Here is an 18,252-nt window from a genome sequence, read left to right as displayed (position 1 = left end):
GAAGGACACAATGCTAGCCCTCAGAGATTTGCTGAGTGCAGCCTAGCTAGCCTTCATTCACTCAGTAAGCATTTATTGAGCACTTAAAATTATGTTAAGTGTTAAGAAAAGTAAAGATGACTAAGACCATGTCTGCCCCCAGGAGTTCAGTCTAGAGGGGGAGACAAACACACTAAACATATAATTGCAGTATACGGCTTGGGAAGTGCAATGGTATAGATAATGCAGGAGCATCTGGGGAGCACAGAGGAGAGGTGGGGCTCAGGGAGTGCTGCCTGTGGGAGGAAATCTATGCTGGCTAAAGGGATAATTAGGAGTTGGAGAGAAGTGTAGGAGAGAAAGCATTCTAGGTAGAGGAGACAGCATGAACAGAGGCAGCAGAGTGAGGCAGAGCAGATAGGTTGAGAATCCTCATGCAGCCACTTGAAGTCATTGAATTGTAAGGTGTCAGGCAGAGTGGTGGGAAAGAAGACAAGAGTCGTAAGGAGGTTTTGAATGCCGTGCGGAAGGGACTATACTTCCTACTTTTTGTACAGAGTGGCATGGTCAGATTTTGAGTTGTGGGTAGGTCAGTCTGGCAGCCATGGGTGGGAATCAGAATTGGAGGTGGGCCGCCGAGTGGGAGGCCTTGGTAGTGGAGTGATGGCAGTGGGATTCTGAACCAGGGCTGGTATGTGTGATGGAGACCGTGGGACAGACTCGATAGATAGTTACCAAAATTAAATTTGGGGGACTTGGGGTGCCTGGGTGGCTCAGTTGGTTGAGTGTCTGACTCTTGATTTTGGCCCAGGTCATGAACTTAGGGTTGTGGGATCAAGCCCCAGGTCAGGCTCTGTGCTGGGCATGGTGCCTGCTTGAGATTCTCTCCCTTCCTCTCTCCCTACCCACCCCCCCACAAATTGAGGGGACTTGACAATTGATTAGATTTGACATTGGGAAGATGGAGATGAGGGACAAGGGAGGAATTCAGGATGACACCAGGTCATCCTGACACCAGGACACCTAGCTTGCTAGGTTAGCTAGATGGAGGTTCCACTGGTTAAGAACATAGGAGAGAAAATAACATAGAAGGAAAAGTGATAAGGCCAGTGTGAGACACATGAAGTTGAAGAGCCTGTGGAAGTCCAGGTAGAATGTCTAATGGACTGTTGGATATTTTAAGCTGAAACTCAAAGGAGAAGTCTAGGATGGAAATAAGTATTTGACAGTCATCTGTGTCTACTGGTCAAGTAAAATTGGGCCTGAAACATTTTCATGCCTTTCTCTGTATCCCCACAGACAGCACAGCCCTTTAAGTGACTGGGAGGGACAACAACTAGGACGTATTCACTATCACAAGGAGAGGACAGACTCGCTAGGAAGAGTGGTTAGTTGAAGGGGCCAAAAATAGAGATTTGTGGTAGAAATCAGACCTCAGGTTTGCACACTACAGGTTTAACCTGAGGAAGTCAGGAGACAATGGGGAAGTGATTTGAGATAAGGTGGAACACTAAAGTCAGCTTAGCAAAATCTCCAGAAAGTTAGAGGACTTGTTCCAGATCACTCAGCAGGGTGCCTTAGTCAGTGACGCATTTGTGTCTCCCTGAATTCTGGTCCCAGCTTTCCTGTGAATCCCCTGGGTGACCGATGGTGTCTCGGTCTTATCTTTCAAAGGGGAGTGTGTGCAACTGCTTTAACCTAGAGAATTAAGAAACGTATAAATAGATATATTAACCTATACTGTTCCACTCTATATAGTCTCACTTTTATGTATTTAAAAAAATTGTTTTAAATTTATTTTTTAATGTTTATTAATTTTTGAGAGATAGAGAGATGGACAGAACACAAGCAGGGGAGGGGCAGAGAGAGAGAGGGAGACACAGAATCTGAAGCAGGCTCCAGGCTCCAAGCTGTCAGCACAGAGCCCGATGCGGGTCTCGAACCCACAAGCCATGAGATCATGACCTGAGCCGAAATTGGATACTCAACTGACTGAGCACCCTGGTGCCCCCCACTTTTATGTATTATAAAGCTATGAAATTGTATTTTGAATGGGTGCTTAGAAGTAACATCCCAGTTACTGTTTACAGAGCTCTTCTCCCGTGCCAGGCACCATGCAAAATCCTTTTCATTTATTCATTCATCCCTTCATTTAATTCTTATAAGAAGTAGATACTATAATCTACATTTTATAGGTGAAGAAACTTAGGTTCAAAGAAATTTAATAACTTTTCCACTGTCTCATAAAAAGTACCAGGATTCCATCTAGGTCATCCCTGATTTCAAAGCCCACACAGTTATCTGTAGCACTCTGAGTATTTATTTATTTTTTAAATGTTCATGTATATATTTAGAGAGGGGGAAAGGGGCAGAGAGAGAGAGGGAGAGAGATCCCAAGCAGACTCTGTGCTGCCAGGGTAGATAGAGCCCGATGCGGAGCTTGATCCCACGAACCGTGAGGTCGTGACCTGAGCTGAAACCGAGCCACCCAGGTGCTCCAATAGCACTCTGAATGTTTTAAATGCCATTCATATATGAGGGAACTGTCACCACGTGGTATCCAAGAAGGCAGTTCCCTTGTCTCTTTGCGCTGTGTGGTCTCCTTACTCTGAGACAGAAGTCTTGAACTTTAGGTGTCTGGCACACGTACCTTGTTTAGCTGGTTTTACCCCAGTCACGCTGGCCAGGGAAGCAGTGTTTAATAATCAACCAAAGCCAGTCAGACAAATCCAGGTGGACCTTCCCAAGTTAGAATGGAGATTTATATTTATTCATTTTTTTGGTAAAGAGATGGCAAGACATGGTAGAAAAAGCCATCCTGGCAAAAGTTATGTTGGAGGCCACATATCTGGATTGGAATCTGAGTTTTGCCATGTTCTGTGTGATCTTCAGCCAGTTGGTTTCAGCTTCTTAATTCTCTCACCAATTAAACAGGCATAACATTTACCTCCAGTGGTTATTGAAGGCGGTAAGGGAGATTATGTGAGAAAAGTGCCTGGCATGCAAGAGGTGCTCAGTAACATTCTCCTCCCCATCTGTGGCCCTGAGTGAATATGGCAGTTAGGATGCCAGACATCGCAAGAAGCAGAGAAGATTCAGGATCTCTTTGGGTCATGGGGTGGGAACTGTCAGAAGGCTTCTGAGAGATGTTGTGTTTTGTTTTTGTGTGTGTGTGTGTTTTTTTCCTAGCTGGACAGTCAAATGAGATGTAAAAAATCTGGGGCGCTCAAAGGTGCAATTGGGGTGTGGGCACCTACGGCACCTCTGTCAAGCTCTGACCTTAAAGGCATTAGGGGGACAATGTTGGGAAGACAGCTTCGATCAAGAGCATACCGGAGTCGTTATTGTTCCTCCCCCCCGAAGCACTGAGGACAGACCCCCATTTGAGAGCAATTGAGAAAGCAAGGAGAGACAGAAGACTTGTAGTGCCTCTCCCCAGCTCATAGGACTTGTGACAGATGTGTGCCCTTGTTGGGCCTCAGTTTATCCTTCCATAAAGCAGGAGTCATGCCCCTCCCACATAGGGATTATTTAAGTTGTTATTTAAGTAGGAAGGGATTCATTAAGTTTTATGGTTTGGTAATAAGCTCCTGGATTTAAAATGAGACTCCTGGAAAGCCGGAGCCGGGTCCGTCGCCAGTGTACTGGGTGAGATGGAGTGCTGCCCCCAGCTGGCCTCCGCTGTCCATATGGGTGGCCCACCGTACCTATTAAACTTGTTCTGGGTGCCAGACATTTTTGTTTAGGAAAAGCATGTTCAAAGCAAAGTCCATGCCCTCATGGAGCTTACAATGTAGTTTGGGAAATAACACAGAATGTGAAAGGTGAATAACAATATGAGAGAGAAGTTATTTTTCCATGATATCTTGTAGTTGAAGGATCTAGTACAGTACCTGGCCTAGGGTAGATGTTTATCAATTGCAATTTCCCCTTTCTTTGTAAATATGTAGGAGTTATCACAAAGGAACACATGTCTTCCAGTTGGCACAGTGTGTGATAACATCGAGGACACTAGAGTTGTTGAAGGTGTAACTGAATATGATTGTCAATAGGAGGTGAAGGGCAAAAAACCTCAAGGAAGTTCAGATGAAGGAGTGTGAAATCTGGGTGGTTTGGGGGAGGTTCCATGAGGCAGGTTGATTGTATTGATCCTGAAGGATGCATACAATTTGAAAAGGGACAGAGAAGGGCTAATGTAATTCATTGTCTCATTGTGTGAGGTTACAAACTCAGGCTTTGGAGTCAGACTTGGGTCCAGATCCCAGCCCCACCACATACTTGCTCTGTGAACTGGGGCAAGTTCCACAGCCCTTCCAAGCCTTTGCTAACTCGCCTATAAAATGGGAATAATGCAGGGTGCCTGGGTGGCTCATTTGGTTGAGGGTTGACTCTTGGTTTTGGCTCAGGTCATGATTTCATGTTTCGTGAGTCTGCATCGGGCTCCGTGCTGACAGTGTGGAGCCTGCTTGGGATTCCCTCTCTCTCTCTCTCTCTCTCTCTCTCTCTCTCTCTCTCTCACTTGCTCTCTGCCCCTCCCCTGCTCGCTCTCCTCTCAAAATATTTTTTTTTAATGGGAAAAATGCTAGTCCCAACTTCATAGAGTTGTTGTGAGACTTAAGTGAGATAATTCATATATAGTTCTTACCACAGTTCTGTGAATAAATGTTAGCTTTTGTCATTATTACTGTTTTCATTTTAATAGTAGTATCATTATTATCCTATTCATAGCCACCTACTTACCTTAGCTCCTAAGACCCTTTATGTTCTGGCTGTTCCCTGCCTACTGTAATTTCCTCCTATACACCATCATTTCATTATGGCAAATCACTTAGGGACTTCTGGACTTTTTATGATGTTTTGTGCTTCCAGGTCATGGAGATGCTGTTTCCTTGCCTAGAATATCACCATCTTCCCCTCTTTCATTGCCTTTTCCTGAGTCCTTCCTGCTTGATGTTTAAGACTAAATCCTATAGGATCTCTTCCAGGAAACCTTCCTTGGTCACTCTCTCCAGTTAGATGTTGCCTCCCTGGGCTCCTACAGCCCATGTGCAGCTTTTCACAGTAGTGCTGCCTACACTCACCCTCGTTTGCCCTTTGGGATGTAAACTTCCTGAATATAGGGATCCTGCCCTATTTATTTTTATATTCCCAGCTCCTAGCTTAGTGCTTGGCATATAGTTGTTTTCCAGCTAAATGTTGAATAAAAAACCCAAACAAACAAACCAACCAACAAACAAAAAACGTAACTAGCATTATATGTAACATTTACTATCTAGCTTCTGGTTTAAATGCTTTACATATGTTAACTTATTTAATCATCATAGCAACCCTATGAAGTAGATACTATTTTTACCTCCATTTTATAGATGAGGAATCTGCATCTCATAGAGATTAAATAATTCTCTCAAGGCCACATAACTGGTAAGTGGTAGAACCAGGATTCATGCCAGGACAGTGTGGCTCATCATTCGCCGCTTTAACCACGCTCTGAGGTTGTGATAGGATATTTATTGGATGTCCAAGAAAGGGTGAGGAGACATTAGCCATAAATCACAGCTCTATGAATACATGTTTAAAGGCATTAGTAAATGTGTGGAGACACTGTTGGGGTGGTGGTGGGTAACCTTCCCACTTTCACTTATGAAAGATTTGCTAGAAAAGGTGGGATTTCACCTGTTCTTAATAGAAGAAGAGGCTTGGCTGACAGTTTGGAATGATCTCTCTAGGGTGTCATGGAGCAGAACACTTAAATCTAGGAAGAAGAGGAGTATATGTATGGGGAAATTGAAGTTGCCCAGTCTTTATAGAGCACCTACTACAGTGGTAAACAACCTGGTAGTGATCCCTCTGGTGGTGATCCCTGTGCTCAGGAGCCTGTGGTCTAGCAGGCTGTAAGAAGATGAGTCTAATTATAGAGAAAGGCAGGGAAATGACTCAGATTTATGACATGAACTGAAGGACAGAGTTTAAACTCAGCATGAGGAGTGGGAGCTTGCTGAGAGAGCTGCAGCATATAAAGAAAGTGATTTGTGTTACAGTAGAAGGCAGATTATAGGAGAGAGAACCCGGAAGTAGAAAGGGCAGTAGTGAGAAGTTGGATAATCCCCTCCAAAAATTACCAAGGGCCAAAAAAAAAGTTGGTGGTAGAGAGGTAGTAGCAGGATCAGTTACTTATTAAGCACCTGCACATGATTCAAAAAAGGAAAAGGCAGGGTGCCTGGGTGGCTCAGTTGGTTAAGCGTCGGACTCTTGGTGTCGGCTCAGGTCGTGATCTCATGGTCGTGGGATGGGGCCCTGCACTGGGCTTTGCACTGACTGTGGAACCTGCTTGGAATTCTCTCTCTGGCTCTCCCTTGCTCACTCTCTCTCTCTCTCAAAATAAATAAATAAAGATTTAAAAAAAAAAACAAAAAAGGAAAAGGCATAATGCCTACCCTCAAGAAATTCATGTTCTAGTTGTGAGTAGAGGAAACACACACATGAAAGACACTATATGGAACACATTTAATTTGTGCTGAGATCCATGATATCAGTGACCAGGTATTTTCTTTCTTGTTGCTTCACCCATCTGGACTTCATTTCCAAGGTCACGTCATGGTCCAGAGTAGTTGTTGAAGTTCTAACCATTACCTCTGCATTTCAACCAGCTGGAAGCAGAAAGGAGAAAAGAAGAGTATCCTCCCTCCTTTTAATGACAGCTCTCAGAAATCATACACACTACTTCTGTTTATGTCCCACAGGTCACATAGCTATACCTAAATGCAAAGGAAGATGAGAAATATATCAATGCTGGGCTGCCAACTGCTCACCTGAAATTTGGAGATTCATTACTAAGGAACATGAGGAGAAGAAGTTGGGGCATAGCAAGCAGGTCTCTGCCATATCATTTTTCACATATGATTATGCTTTGGAGCTCAGAAGAGGGGCTGATTATTTTAGGCTGGGTGGTCACGGAGCTGATGGATTTTGAGTCAGTAAGAGGTAGGGATTCAGGAGATTGGGGAAACATCAGTTACAAGCAACTCCAACTACAAGCAAGAGTGGCTGTTCCAGGAGAGGACAAGGCTGGTCAGAGATGCCAGAGCCAACCCAGGCAGAATCCCACCTCTGAATCTCTTTCTTAGTTTAAGATGTTAAGAGCAGCATGCCAAAGTTCAGGTTTTCTTCTGTGAATGATAAGAAGTGAGAGAAGATATCTTGTTTGAGAAGAGACATGGTTTATCTTATGTTGCTGAGAAGTTGAGAAATTTCATCCATGTGCAGGTTGGAGGAGAAGGAGGGCTGAAAGTAGGGATGCTAGCTGGAAGGTTATCCCAGAGGGTCGGGAGTAAACAATAAGGGCCTATCTGATGGTGATAGTGGGAATGGAAGGGAAGGTATGGATGAGAGGCCCTGGGAGGGATGTGCGTTGAGTCTTGGTAAGTAACAGGCTGTGGTCTGGGGAGAGAGAGGAAAGTGCCCTTTGTGGGATGTAAGTATTGTGTCCTCTGAGAGGTAGCGCTGCCTATCAGGGCTCCCCAGGCAGGAGGGCAGAATATCATGAGGAGAAGGGGGCACCTTGGCTGTCCACAGGGAGAATGTGAGGCTCTCTGTCTCAAACCTCCTTAGCTTTGGAAATCTAGCTGCCCCCAGCAGAATAGTTTCCATTCTGCGTAACTGGGGAGTGTGTGGGTCTGGCTAACCGCGAGGAGGGGCTGAGGAGCCAGCAGACAGATCAAGTTGCTGTGGCAGTAGCTTTTTAGCTAGGGCCTGGGGGCTCTGTTGGGAAGAGCTAACATGAGTTCCCCTATCTGAGCTTGTGTGCTCCTTGACCGAATAGGCCATAAGGGATGTCCTCAGCTGGCGTCTGGATGCCAGGTTACGTGACATCAGTTGTGAGGCCAACAGTGTGGCAGAGGTGGAATTGGGGATTTGCTGGCTTTCGGGATGTGGCCAACTTCCTTTGCCTTCCAGGGTCGAATCTAAAGGTCCTCCAGGGTTAGGAAGAGGCCTTGGGGGTACGGTTATATTTGGAAAAAGCTACCCCTTTGATTGATGCTGGCCTTTTAGGGCCTCTCCTTCCTCTGACTTCCCTGGTGTGAGTTGCAGAGCTCAGCCTGAGACATCTGGTGAACCCATCTCTTTTTCCTCCAGGCTGCCCAGGGACTTGGCCCATAACTGCTCAGCAAGTCATTTCTGGTTATAGAGTCATCAGTGACCACAGAAGCACGTTCTCCGGTCAGGGCTCCAAGTCTGTGAAAGCTGGCCTTCCCCTGGCAGCTCATCCCCAGAGCGATAGCTCCAAGGAAACAAAACCAGAAAGCTACACCTACCCAGTACAAACATTTAGTCGAGGAGCACCTACTTTTCTGATGTCCTCTGTCGTGAGGTGCCCCAGCAAATTTCCCCTAAGTGTGATAGGGCAGCTCGGGCCTAGAGGAAGCTGTGTGTGGCTAGAGATGTGTTGCATGTCTGCAGCCTGAGCTCCCTGCCGGAGCTTGCAGCCCGAGGACGATGAGGAACAGAGGCGAACTGTACTCCTGAGGCAGCACCAGGGCTGGAGGCCTAGAATGCACCTCTTCTTATCCTCGAATTCTCCCATGTGCAGGGGGCTGAGTGAAGCATTCACCCCCACCTCTCCCTGCAGCCAAGTGTCCTGAATCCATCTTGTGATTGCTTTCCTGCCACAGGACACGGTTCTTCTCCCAGAACCTTTTACAGTTGACTCCATTTCATTCCAGGCTGTCTCAAGTGTTATCTCCATACCTGAGCTCTGGAAAGAGGATGGGAGGGAGGCAAGGAGAGCAGTCTCCCACTTGACAGCAAAACCAGGCTCAAGTTGGTTTGGTCCGTAAGGGCTGCAGTGAGACCTGGCCTCCTATCCGTTTGTTTCCTCCCCTGCACTACTCCCACCAGTTACGGGACTGGGGAAAAGTGGGGGGCTGTAGAGGGGCTGCTCCGGACCTTCTTCCCTTTAGCTCTTGGATCTCTGATCAAACTCTGATTTTTAGTTTGACTTTTTATTTCTTTTTGACAGGATTGTAGTTTGGGGGTGGGGAGTTTAGGAGGAGCTGTCCTGAAAGAAGATAAACAGTGACGCAGAGGCGGCAGCAGCAGCGTAGGCAGTGGGCTGGGCTACCGGCCTGCCTGCCTGCCTGCCGTCTGGGCGGGCTGGGTGGAGGGCTCCCGCCCTGCACACTGGCCAGCTGGCTTGTGTTAAAGCGCTGGCTGAAAATAACTCTCATTGTCTGGGAGCTGCTACTGCGGCAGGGCTGGCTGTGGCCGCCAAGGGGGCTGAGGCGGCAGAGCTGGTACCTCCCACCTCCTTGGGCTCTTGCCCTTTGGGAGCGATGCCCAGCTGGCCACAGCTGTGGCTGCTGCCCACCAGTAGAGATACGTGGAGGGCAGGCTGGGCCACTCCTAGTGCTCTGTCCTTTTGGCAGCTGGGGTTGGGCCTTTGTGCCTGGTGTTGCTTGCTTTGCTGTTGGCTTGGGCAGAGTTGTTGGTTTGTGAGAGAACGCAGGGCGGGAACACAGGGCGGGAACGCAGTGCTCCAGCTCCTCCTACAGCAGTCTCCTGGGCTCCCAAACCTTGTGCCTCCTCACCATATTCTATCTCTGCCCATCTGTGTAATGGGCTGATCTGTGGGTGCCTAAGGGGACTTGTTGGCAGCTGTGGCCAGGGGCTCGGCAGCATGTGGTGCCCAGGATAGTGCTTCACTTAATCTCTGGGGAAGTTCTAGATTCAGCTTCTCAGACTCCCCACCCTCCATGGACTGAGCACAGGGACTGGGGCTACCATACTTGGGAGAAGTGTCAGCCATAAGGCACTTGGTGGGAGGTGGTTCTGAGAGGGAAAACACTGAGAAAACCAGCCCACATTCTATATTTGCTCAGAATAAACAGTCCCTACCTGCCTTCCCTAAAGACTCCAGAATCCCCTTCGCAGGAAAATTTCAGACATCCCTCTTCATGCCTCTCAGAGGAGCTGGGCCAGCGTTCGTCTCTGTTCCTAAGATTTATCATGATTGACTGGGACCAACAGAAACCGGAGTTTTTGGTCCTTCCTATTTCTGTTTGTTGGGTTTTCCCCAGACCCGGCCCAAGGAGACTGACAGAGTCAGGGGTGAGTCCCAGAGCAAGACCCACACCTTCAAAGGAAACTCCAACCCCACCGGCATTTCCCTTCCCCTGCTATGGGAAGGAAATGAGGAGGGGCTAACTGGCTAGGGGTACAGAGCAGGAAAGGGAAGGGAACCTCTGTGACCAGAGCCCCCTCATTCCTCCTTGGCTTCACTGGGGCTGACAGGGGGTGGGTGGGGAGTCAGGAAGCCTTGCTGGAGGGACTGAGCCCTTGCTCTCACAGAACCCAGGAGGGGGTTAGGCACTGATCAGGGGTCTGTGCCTGACCTCAAACTGGCAGTCAACCAGACCAGCCCTGCCGGAGAAGCATCAGACCCACCCCTTTCTGCTGCTTCCCGTTATAGGTTTTTATTATTAGATTTCTGGCTGGTTGCTCTGATTTAGGAACTAGTCTCAGAGTTGCTTTCGGTGTGAGTTCATCTTCCCCTTCTCCTTACATCTCTCTGGGGTCTCCCCCTCCCTCCTCAAGGATGTTGGTATATAATTGTCTCCTAGTCTTAGGGATGGGAGGGCTGAGAGGGTGGGGGTAGGTATAAAGGATTACTCTGTCCCAAGCATTGAGAAGCAGTGCTGAAGGAGGGACAGAGGCAGAGATAGAGACGACCGAGAAGCCAAGAGGGGTCCTTGGGATGTTAGAACATTACACCGGGTTCTCAAGAGGAAGGGGAACGAAACTGTTGAACACCCACAGTGTTCCAGACACATATGGACATAAAATATTTATCATTTAATCCTCAGAAAATCCTGTGAAGTAGTGAGATTATCTCTGTTTTATGGATGAGCTTTGAAGAGCCCAAAGTTGATCTTGGGCTCTCTGACTCCACAATTGGTGCCTCTGTTCCAAGACAGCTGCACCCCCTTTCTGTTCAGCAAGGGTTTCAGTGAAGAGTTAGCAAGAATTTAGCCTAGCTGCTGCCTTAAGAGAGCCCACAGTCTCTGTGGAACCACTGAACAAAAATGTGAAGGAAACACACCTTTGAGACCGGAACATGTCAGGTTTGTTCCCTGGCTGTCCCCGGAACTCAGGAAGTTGTCCTTCCTCAAGACGTCAGAAGCCTGCTGGACTCACACACGTTATCGATTAGAGTCAGAAGCCCTAATGCCTTTGTCTGGCAAGGAGAGAAACCCATGGTGGGTGGCTCCCACCCCGCAGCCGGGGACTGATTTCTTGTGGGAGTGCTGGAGGCTGAGGGAATTCCCCCACCCACTTCCTTCCCCATCACACTTGGGCCCCACAGAAGCAGAGAAGCAGAGACAGCATCACTGTCTAGAAAGTGCCACACAAAGCTCTAGACTGGAGGCTGTGGGCCTGTGGTCACAGCTGATTCATGCTTTTGCCACCAGTGTCCGTACTCCGGAAGGCCATCTCTCTTGGGCATCTAAAGTTTTACCAGGTCCCTGAGGTGCCTCCTCCAGGCTCTTAGGCTAGGGTTCCCAAAGGGGGTGACTTTGTTCTGCCTCCGAAGCCCTGGGGGCACCAGACATTTCCTCTCCAGTTCACCTGGGGAGGTGGGAATGCGCGAGGCCACAGCAGCTGATAGTGGGTGGCTGAGGAAGTTGGTGTAGACAGGATGTGATGTCTGCTACAGTAGCAGCAACCCCACCCCGCACCGCCTTCTCCGCCAGTCACTTTCTTCCAGGGGAGACAACTATTTTCTATTTCCATGGCATAGACTTAGGAGAAACAGGCAGAAGACAATGAAGTGCTCAAGATGTACACAGAACCAGAACTAGGCCTGAGGTCTGTTTCTGCTCTGGTCTCACCTAGGCTTAGCTAGCAGCAGCCTGGCTGTGGTTAAGAGGGAGACATTGGTCTGAGCTCACCTTCAACCTTTGGGTCTCTGTTCTGTTGTGGCCTCTTGCCCCTGTCCTCTTCTCCACACAGACATGCTGATATTGGCCCTTAGCCTAGGAGTTGCAGAGAGAACATTCGGGATTGTATTTGCCCAGCCAGCCATCCCTACTGCATCAGCAGTAGGGGGATTTGATTAGCCCCTCTTTCCTGCAGGAGTTCAGGCAGACTAGCAGGGCAGCAGAAACCATGAGGAGGGGTATGATGGGTGATCCTCTTCCCCTTCTTTCTTCTCTCCCCTGCCGCATTTTGATATTCCTAAACACTGAGCAAAAATCCCAACCGTACTCCTTTTTTGAAGTGTAGTGGAGCTGGGCCCATTACTCAGAACCAGGATGTCTTAACCTTAGGTTTACCATCCACTTACTCTCCACTAGGTGCCTATCATGGTATTAGACATTATCAGGGGTTGGAGACCATATGAATAGACACAGTCCTTTAGGGGTTAAGAGAGTGTATAACTAGTTTAATAGTATGTGTGTAGATAAATACATAATAGATAAATCTAACAGAAATAAATGATATTTAAGGTTTTTCTTTCAGTTTCTTAGAATATGGAGGGCCGACTCCCAGGATACTCCCACTCTTCTGGAATAATGCAGGGCCTGTGTGACTCCCGAGGATCGTGGGTGCACACATTTTGTGTCCCCGGGGATGAGGATGTCAAGGAGTGGGCAGATGTAACCCAGTGGTCACGCTTGGGTGACCAGGGAGTTAGAGCTGAACTTGGAGCAGTAAGTAAGGGAGAGAAAGATGAGAGGAAGGCCTTTCAGGTGGCCTGCAGCGTGCTGGGGGAAGAAGTCAGATTTGTGGGAAGTCCTGTGGGTTATCAAACAGCCGTGGTACTTCAGGTAAGAGATCATATTTGATTCAGGAATATGGGGTGGGGGGCAGGTGCAATGATCTGCCTTTAGAGGCAAGGGCTATGACCTCCAACAAAGGCAGCCACGCTGGTTAGAAGAGAAGCTTGACTGGATGGGGGTAAAGGAGGGGAAGGTAGGACTGTTAGCCTGTGTGGGGATAGACCATGGGTGCCTTGGGCTTCCCTCACTCTTTATTCTTTCTTTATTCATTTAGCAAACAGTAGTGAGCAAAAGAAAATGACTCCTGGTCCCTTCCATAGTCTAGGTTAGAGTGTCTTTCAGTAAGGGGGTGGGACATTTTATTGTGTCTTAATTAATTGGAAGGTATGTCACAAGTAATTTGCTATTAATGATTAAAGTACTGAAATTGTGTAAATTATTTCCTTAGAAAAATGAGCAGTTATCTTCATGCTAAGGTCCTTCTCATGCATTTGTATCCCAGTATGGGGAAAAGGGGTAGACTCGTAGCATCTACATGGGCTGTGGCTGGTTCAGGATTCACCCTCGGTTGTGCACCATGCAGGAAGGCCACCCATCCCTCAGGCTGAGGGGGAAAAGCAGATTGAAAGTTGCTGTCTTAGGGGCACCTGAGTGGCTCAGTCAGTTGAGCATCTGACTCTTGATTTCGGTTCCGGTCATGATTTCACAGTTCGTGAGTTTGAGCCCCATGCTGTGCTCTGTGCTGACAGTGTGGAGCCTACTTGGGATTCTCTCTCTCCCTCTCTTTCTGTGCTTCCACCACTTGTGTTCTCTCTCTCAAAATAAATACATAAACATTAAAAAAAAAAAAATGTGTTGCTTTAGACAGGTGGCTTTCAAACTTTTTTGCCTTGTCCCATGTTAAGAAACACATGTTATGGCCTGACTTCTGTGTGTGCATATGTATATGAAATTACTTAAGACATGAAAGAAACAAAAGTTTCATGAAACATTGCAGTTAATTCTGGTATCTTCTAGCCTATTCTATTTTAATCTGTTTTCATTTTAAAATAAAGTTAATCTCGGCTCACTAAATTGGAAAACATTGCTCAACCAAACTGAATTAAATATGAATGGGAGGCAGATGGACTGCCCTGCCTCTCTGAGCCTTCCTTATCAACCACAGAGTGTCAGGGTGAAGCTGGGGGGTCCAGGAGGGAAAAGGTATGCATGCTCCAGCCTTTCTCTTCTCTGGGTGCAGGGAGCTTTCAGCCCATTGACTCAGGTTCTCTCCTCAGAGCTCCATGAACCTGCCTCCTGACAAGGCCCGGCTCCTGCGGCAGTATGACAATGAGAAGAAGTGGGATCTGATCTGTGACCAGGTATGAGGTTTGGGGCAGGTCCAGAAGCAGGGGTTGTGTCTTGGGCTGGACAAGGCAGCAGGGCCAAAGGCACTGACCATAGCCCTGGGGTCCCTCGAGAAACTCTGGCCTGGGCTTCACCTCGGTTCATGCTCGCTTTCTGTTCCAAGAGGATGCTCCCAACAGAGACCGGGCTGGTAGGCCAAGTTCCTCTCTAACTCCTACAAAGAGCTGTCTTGATTTCTTCCTGATGGGCAGGAGCCTGAGGAAGTTTGTGTAAGTCTAGCTGTCTGTCTGTCTGCAGAGGAGTGGAGTAGTTTTCCCCACAGACCCTGTTTCTGCCTTTTCTCAGGATGAGGGCTCTGCCTGGCAGGGTAGACCGAAGGACCGTTTCTTTCTCACTCTGCCCTAGACCTGCCTTTTCTCATTATTTACAGGCCTCTAGGAATGAGAAGACTCAGCCCCCTAGTCTTCTGTTCCCAAATCTCAGAACGTGAGGATGGAAAGCTCCCCAACATGAATGGTGTTTCAAGCTGGAAGAGAACATAGAGATTATCAGAACCAAGAACCAACACCCATGGCCTGGTTCTTTCCCTTGCTCACATTTGGAGACCACAGGCCATGAGGTTCTGAACTCAGATGGGCCTGTCTGCACAGCCAGGAGAGTCCACTTTTACTTCCTTACCTCCTGGGGTATGAAAGCACCTGGTGCAGGATGTAGGCCACGAGCTTACCCAGCACTTTGTCTTCAGCCTTGTCACAAATTTATTATTTCTTTTCAAGCACTGAGCAGAGTCATAATAGCTAACATTTATTAAGTACTTCTTGTGGACCGAGGACTTTACATATACTGAAGTATCTCGTTTAGTCCTCACAAAAACCCTCAAGGAAGGCACTGTTATGTTTTACGGATGAAGAACCCCAAGGCTCAGTACCTTGCCTGTCACTTGGAGCCAACTCCATCTGTGCTATTATTATGCTCCACTGTCTCCCAAATCATTGACCTCTGGTAGAATTATGCTTCAGAGAGCCTAGCCCAAGTCCCCTCCTCTCCAGGGAAGGCCCATTTCCATGTGTTCTGCATTAAGCGGAGCTGGTGAGCATGGTCAGCTTGGGGGTTGCAGAACAGTAGCCGGTTGGTACTGAGTTTCTTTAATTGATAATGTCTCCAGTCTTTTTTAGGTCACATAATTTCAGCATTTCTCAAACCTTTCTTTTTTCTTTCATTTTGTGTTTAGTTTCTATTTCCTAACATTATGTTGTTCTCCTGGACCCTCTGCAGCCCCTCCCCCCTCCCGCCCCCCACCAACTCTTCAGATATCTCAGTTGTGAAGGCCCTAACAGGACCAGAATGCTTAAGAGTTTTCCCTGAGTTTTCTCTTGGGTCAGATGTGGGGGTTGGGCCAAAATGGGGAGGGTATGGTCCTGTGCCCTGTGTGGAAGGGGATCGGGGGATGACCTCACCAAAAGCAGGCTTCAGCGTTTGAGGTTGCCTGAATTGTCAGGGCCCGGGGCCTGGGCAAGGAACAGAAAGTGTGTTTGCAGCCCTGAATGTGTTAGTACTGTGACGCCAGTCTGGTCCCAAGTCTGGGTTTCAGGGCTGAGGAAGCTGCATTCTGCAAGGCCTAGCTCCTCTCTCCGTGGCCTTCCTAATCCCAGCCCATCAGTTAACTAGGCAGTGGGCACCATTTCTCAATTGTATCTTTATTTTGGGTGCTATTCTCAGCTCTGTAATCCCCACATCTTATCAAGCAGCAGGCTCTTAAAATAATTTTCAGCATAGAAAAATATTTTAGGCTCAGAGATCACTAATTGGAGAAGGGGAAGATGGCAATAGATGGGAAGCACCTGAAAATAAGGAAGAGAACCTATGGTTTAGGTGATATTAAGGGCCAGGTGACGACTTTAGGAGGCTGGTCCCCTCACACTGGACACCATGAGTGTTTGACTTCCTCAGCACTCTCCTCAGAACTCTGGGTGTCTGTGCGCACACGTGTGTTTCCCTCACAGGAACGGTTCCAGGTGAAGAATCCTCCCCACACTTACATCCAGAAACTCCAGAGCTTCTTGGACCCCAGCGTAACTCGGAAGGTGAAGTGTGAGGCAGGGAGGCCCCCCCTTGCTGTCCCTTACAGTCCTATGGGGTTTGGGGCGCAAACATTTTGACTCAGGGTGGGACATTTGCTTCTGAGCAATGGGACTTTGGTTGCTGGGTTTGGAGGCCATGGGTCCGGAGTGGCTGGCTAATAACAGAGGGAAGGCTTATAACCGCTCTCTTGTATCCCTTCCTTTTCCTTTTCTACCCCTTTTGTTTGTACTGCAAAGTTGGATTGGGGGCCTCCAATAGTGACAGGAAATTCCATGTTTACAGAAGTTCAGGAGGAGAGTTCAGGAGTCAACCAAAGTACTGAGGGAGCTGGAGATCTCACTTCGTACCAACCACATTGGGTGAGTCCGAATCGGCCATCAGGATCTGGTGTCTTCTGAGGATGGTTTGCCTGTTTACTTCCCTGCCATCAGGGACAGTTGCCCCTTGAATGGCTTTGGTTCCTCAGAGCTTCAGACTGTTCTTTTTCTGGCTTTTCTCCTTTTCAGCTCTGCCAGCTGCTGACTGATGCTGCTGGCAAGCTTGGGGCCTCTCCTGGGGTCTTCAGCCTGTGGCTTTGAGTAGAAGACATTCCCATAGCAGCTGAGACTAGAGTCTGCCTGTGGCCTGGGGCTGGGCCAAGGGAGGCCCAGAGAATGCTAGGAATGGGGGAGCATATTACATCGGGTAGCTGAGACCTCGTTCCTGGACTGTTTGGTGCCCAGAAGATTATTTTCTTGATTACAAGACAATCTTAGTTCATAAGCAGAAGAAGCTTCCTAGTGCACCAAGGAAGAAGATCTAAGGCAGTGGGGGCGAGGAGTTGAATGTCTTCTGTATCTACAGACCCTGGTACTGCCAACCTATTGATGGGGCCCCTGGGAACTTCGTGAGTCTTGTTTTCTAGTTTCTGAGTGGGAAACCAGAACTTGCTAAACAGGCAGAAGGCTAATGCCTGAGGGACAATGAAAGGTGGCAGTGGTCTCAGTTTTATAAAATCATAACCAATCAGAGTATATGTAGTGAAAGTGAGAGAGAGAGAGAGAGAGAGAGAGAGAGAGAGAAAGGTGTGTGTGTGTGTGTGTGTGTGTGTGTGTGTGTGTACACAAAGGATAGTGAGGGATACCTGATGTTGGACTGCAGGCAGGGCTACAATCCTGATCGAAGGGCCTGGCACAAATGTTGAGAGCTTGCATGAGTGAGAAGTTGAGCCTGGGGTGGGGGTGGAGTGGCTGGGCAGGTGCCATCTCCAGGGTCCTGGGCTTCCTGAGAGCAGAGGTAGAATGAGCCAGATGACATCATCTGCATTTCCCCCTCTGTCCGCAACAGCCGCCCACTTGTTCACCCCAGGCTGAGTCTGCCTGGGGCTCTTATAGAGGCTACCTGTTTGTAGCCAGCTGCTGCAGCCATCACAGGGGAAATGGCACAGGAGAGAACAGGAAAGGGATAGTTCCTGGCCTCGGAGCTGTGCCTGGTGGCCAGAATTGGCTCCTACACCTCATCCACGAACCGGAATGAAAGCTGACATGCTAGGAAACTAAACCTCCGGCTTTATTTGGTAAATCCTCGCACAGGGAGTGACAGGGCCTCGTCAGCTACCCTGTGTGTGAGGGCAAGAGTGAAACAGATGGCAGCTCCCAATCCCACCTACCACCCGGCACCCTACCACAGGGCCTTCTCCTCCTCTCCCCTCCCCTCCCCTCCCTCTCAGGCCCTCCTTTCTTTCATAGTAAGTCTAGCTGCATGAGGATGGGGGCCCGTTCTTCTCCGGAGAGGGCCGCAGAGCAGTGTGCGACACTCCCTTCTGCTCACCCCTTCTACCTGGTGCCTGCCTCTCTGGCCACTGGCCAGGGGCTGGGGCCAGAGCAGCACGGTTCCCAGGCCTGGGGCCTCTTGGCAGTTGGCACACAAGTCAGAGGTCTGGACCTAGCCCTTGGTTCCCAGGGAAGAGCATAGTGTCTGGCATTTTAGGAGCTCCTGTTGTCTGTGGGGACGGGCCAGGCTGTGGTAATCATGTGGGGAGGGCCAGGCTCCTTCCTGGATTTCTGGGCAGGAAGAGTTTGTCAGGCTG

At 48.5% G+C, this 18,252-nt stretch overlaps 1 protein-coding gene across 5 annotated transcripts in view; it reads left to right on the top strand.

The window, feature by feature from the left end:
• The window catches only part of FMNL3 (formin like 3), a 53,590-nt gene that overhangs the window by 17,299 nt on the left and 18,039 nt on the right, over positions 1-18,252 (top strand). For all 5 annotated transcript variants that reach the window (XM_060657707.3, XM_078449888.2, XM_060657706.3 and 2 more), the window contains exons 2-4: positions 14,033-14,116; positions 16,106-16,186; positions 16,467-16,543. In XM_060657707.3, coding sequence (XP_060513690.1) covers positions 14,033-14,116; positions 16,106-16,186; positions 16,467-16,543 — 242 coding nt within the window. The remainder of the gene's footprint in view (positions 1-14,032; positions 14,117-16,105; positions 16,187-16,466; positions 16,544-18,252) is intronic.

The sequence above is a fragment of the Panthera onca genome, chromosome B4 (genome assembly GCF_046562875.1).
Source record: "Panthera onca isolate mPanOnc1 chromosome B4, mPanOnc1 haplotype 2, whole genome shotgun sequence".
NCBI lineage: Eukaryota > Metazoa > Chordata > Mammalia > Carnivora > Felidae > Panthera > Panthera onca.
This window is presented reverse-complemented; position numbering and strand designations above follow the sequence as displayed.